Genomic DNA, 4533 nt, shown 5'->3' on the forward strand with positions numbered 1-4533 from the left:
CTGGGCCCATATGCACCTGCATTGCATCCCTGATGCTACGCCCCTGATAGATAGATGGATAGATGGATAGATAGATAGATAGTTTTAGTCGTGACGTATTGTCAAGTATGGTGACCCATACTTGAAATTGGTGCTCTGCGTTTAACCCATCCAAGTGCACACACACAGCAGTGAGTAGTGAACAAATGCACACACACACACACACACACACACACACCCACACATGTTGGTTTTGCTATACTTGAGAGGACTCTCATAGGCGTAATGGTTTTTATACTGAACAAACTGTATATGCTATTGCCCTACACCTACCCTACACCTAAACTTAGCCCTCACAGGAGACTTTTTGCATTTTTACATTTTAAGATAAACTTCATTTAGTATTTTTAATAATTTATTTCCCTTGTGAGGACCGGCCAAATGTCCTCACAAAGTCAAAAATCTCAGGCTTTACTATCCTTGTGGGGACATCTGGTCCTCACAAGTATAGCTAAACACGTACACACCCACACCCACACCCACACCGTGAACACACAGTGGGCAGCCATGCTGCAGCGCCCGGGGAGCAGTTGGGGGTTCGGTGTCTCGCTCAAGGGCACCTCAGTCGTGGTATTGAGGGTGGAGAGAGCGCTGGACATTCCCTCCCCCCACCTACAATCCCTACAAAACCTTTCGATTACGAGTCCGACTCTCTAACCATTAGGCCACGACTTCCCCGATAGATAGATACATAGATAGATAGATAGATAGATAGATAGATAGATAGATAGATAGATAGATAGATAGATAGATAGATATGTGGGGGAAGCAGCGTGTCTCTCACTCAGACTAATAAATGTGACTGACATGCAGCTCTGCAGCCAGAACAACTCACCTTTTTTTCTTTTTCTTTACACCATTAAGAAAATTGGTCACACTTTCTGTTTGCCATTTCCAGTCTCTTAAAATAGCAGCTGTGGGGGTCATAAGGAGGATACGCTTGAGAAACCGCAGCGGACATCATGGGAAATAAATCTCAGCAACCTCTTAAATAAATGAATTAAGCGGCCAATTTGCCTGGCCGACAGCATCCAGCGAGCTCTAACGCAAAGTGCTGTTTCCCACCTGCGTTTGGGTGGATTTATGAACTCAATTGAATTGAATTTATGAACTCTGGCTGGATTACATCCCAAACTGGTAAAACAGCACGACTCATCCCTGACGCATAGACCCCGCGTCTGTCTTTCACTTTTATTGATCCATTCATTTATCCTCTGTGAATTTACAAGCACAGAATATGTGAAGGGTTGGGAGGAGGTCAGCGATGGAGACGGGGAGATGACATGGCCAGTGATGGAGGGTATATAAGTCCAAGACAGAAACAGGACGGACACGTTGAGACGAGACCCTCTTGGCTAAAGTCGCGGAAGAAAGAGTGTTTGTGTGTGTCTGTACGTGTCGGCATGATGTGTAAACTCTTTCTGTTCTTCGCTTTGCTTCTCACTGTCCTCGAACCTCTGCTGGGGCATCCGCTGATCCATTCGGCAGAGATGACCTACGCCAGGCCTGGTAAGTGCTCTAATTCTCTCTCTCTCACACACAGTCTGGTCAGCTATCCTTGTAGGGACTCTCCATAGGCGTAATGTATTTTATACTGAAGGCTACAAACAATATTTTCTATTGCCTTACACCAACTATACACCTAAATCTACCCCTTACAGGAAACTTTGTGCATTTATACGTTCTCAACTTTTGTACCCATGGGGACCTCAATTTAGGTCCCCATGAGTGTGTGTATTCAGGTTTAAGTCCCCACCAGGATATATCAACCTGTACACACACACATGGGGTTTATGGGGACTCTCCATAGGCGTAATGGTTTTTATACTGAACGAACTGTGTGTGCTATTGCCCTACACCAACCCTACACCTAAACTTAGCCCTCACAGGAGACTTTGTGCATTTTTAGATAAAAAAAAAAAACACCATTTAGTATGTTTTTTAAGCCTTTTGAATTACGGAGACATAGGCAGTGTCCTCATAAACCACCTTCATATTGTAATACCTCTGTCATACCCATGTCATTATACAAAATTTGTGTCCTCATAAACCACATAAACATGCACACACACACACACACACACACACACACAGGTAGGCTTCAGTGGTAGGCTACGTCATGTTAGGTGGTGGTGGCCACAATTATTATAACTACAATTATCACCACCTACAGTGGTGGCCAAAATTATTATAACACTAGTATTTTCACCAGCTAAAAAATGGTTTTAAGTCAGTTATTTCTATCTTTTGCTGTAGTGTGTCAGCAGGAAATATCACTTTACATTTCCAAACATTATTTTTGCCATTAATTGTAATAATCCAGTGAGATTTTTGTTTGCACAAGGAGTTTGGCAACAGCAAGTGCTCCACACAGAGATCTGACCTGATCATCATCCAGTCTGTCTGGAATGACATGAAGAAACAGAACAAACTGAGACAGACTGAATGCAGAAGAACTGTGGTAACGTCTCCAAGATGCTTCAAGAAACCTACCTGCAAAGCTACAGTACTGTTCAAAGTTTTAGGCACTTGCTGTAAAATGAGGATGCTGTCAAGCAGCTGCGTTTAAAGCAGCTTTTGCCCTCAGTGCACTTGAGCATAGTTTTTCAGGGAGCTTTACAGGTAGTTTTCTTGAAGCATCTTGGAAACGTTGCTGCAATTCTTCTGCATTTAGTCCTTATAAATCTAAAGTATCACATCGGGTACTTCATAAGGGAACAACTCGTATCATAAATGTTCTTCAGTGGTATTGTACGTCATGTTCACCTGTAGTTCTTGTAGAAGAGGAGCAGGTGGTCAGTCCAGAAGACCTGAGTTACTCAGAGCAAGCGTTTCTGTCCCAGGGTGGCGTGGGAATCGGTTACCCGTCCCTCATCACTGGAGACATCAGCAGTGATGGTGAGCTGGTCCAAACTTATTTAGATAATATTATCATTTAAAAAAATATTTTGAATTATTTCATATTTTTGAATTTAGTAGTTTCATTAAAGTTTTAGTTTAGTTAATATAACTAGTATATCTAATATATATATATATTGTTTTATAACTGCTATAAAAAAAAAAAAATCCATAGTTTTTTTTATATAAAAATTTAATTATTAGAAATAATTATAAATAGTAAGTTATAGTAAGAGATGGGACTGATATCAGCACAGCTGGATGTAACTCACTCTCACCTGGTCTTGTTCTTCTTCATCTCCCTCTCAGGTCTCAGAACAGCTGGATTTGTCCCGAGTAAAGCTGCAAAGGAAGTGAGTGATTTAATGAAACCCATGACACCTTGCAACATTATATCAACAGACAGAGATTTATTTAAACATGCTGACTCATAATTGTCATTCAGGTGTTGCTGCAAAAGCCGTGGTTGAGCCGTTTCCTGGGCAGCAGGAAGCAGTACCACAAACGAGGCAGCAACACAGAGTGCTTCTGGAAATACTGCGTCTGAAACATCTCGTGACAACACTCATGCGCTTATATTTGATGCACTAAATTTGCAAAAACTGTGTTTTTGTAGGAAAAATAGTGGATCATTTCTTTGTACATACCTGTGCATGCTTTAAGCTTTGATGTAAATAAAGTAAATATATTTAAGAGTTGTAAGTTATTGTGTGCTTATTACTTTGACTATCAAAATACTGAGAAATTTGAGGATCACATTAAGGATCAACAACAGTTTAAGTCGTTGTGGTGTTTTATTCATATTTATCATGTGGTGTCAAAATATTGCCCTGAATTTGACAATGCTTTTTTTGTTTTTTAATACATTTTGTTTTTATTTTGAACCTTTTCTTTCATAAAATACATTTGACTGATATTTACATTTCTTTCTAAAAACTGTAGAAAAATTCTCTTTGATCACAAAACAGTACAAATCATAGGTTTTCTGTCGGGTGGGACTGACGGGGCAGTAATTGGGCCTCTGGCAGCTCTCTGCAACAACGTACACACCTTTCTGAACACAGCACATCAATAAATAAAAAAAAGACAAGATAACAGAAAATGAGGTTTGGTGAAAATCATACAGTAAATGGCAGTGTCTTTTTTTGGGTACTTTATGATGGATTTGAGAAGTTTTAATATTTACACTCTCAGAAATAAAGGTACAGATACTAATATATGCCTTTTGAGGTACTAATATGGACCCTGCAGTGCTAAATAAGATACAGGATACAAAGGTGTACCTTTTAAAGGGTATAGCCCCAGTGACAGCTATTGTACCTTTTTTCTGAGTGTGTTTAGGTCACAATTCAACAGAAATATCAGAAAATATAATAATAATATTTTAAATAATTTTATTATTATTATGATTACTATTGCATATATAAAAATTATTTTAAGAACCATTAAGAATGCATTGCTATTTTTACATTTTCACAATTAATCTGATTTTTCTCTCAAATTCACGTCATTAAAATAAATGGTTCTAAAATGGTCTTAATTTTTTAAAATGCAAATTATATATATTTTTAATTAGATTTTTTTTTTTTTAATTTT

General features: G+C 38.8%; 1 protein-coding gene across 1 annotated transcript; it reads left to right on the top strand.

Moving 5' to 3' along the window:
- Positions 1 to 1442: 1442 nt before the first annotated feature.
- On the top strand, positions 1443 to 3484 carry uts2b (urotensin 2, beta; the record flags this gene model as incomplete). The annotated part of the gene is made up of 4 exons (XM_079397182.1): positions 1443 to 1548; positions 2812 to 2937; positions 3247 to 3290; positions 3383 to 3484. The coding sequence occupies 4 exons, from the start codon at positions 1443 to 1445 to the stop codon at positions 3482 to 3484; spliced, it is 378 nt and encodes a 125-aa protein (XP_079253308.1).
- Positions 3485 to 4533: the final 1049 nt, after the last annotated feature.

This window comes from Barbus barbus (assembly GCF_936440315.1).
Source record: "Barbus barbus genome assembly, chromosome: 37".
Taxonomy (NCBI): Eukaryota; Metazoa; Chordata; class Actinopteri; order Cypriniformes; family Cyprinidae; genus Barbus; species Barbus barbus.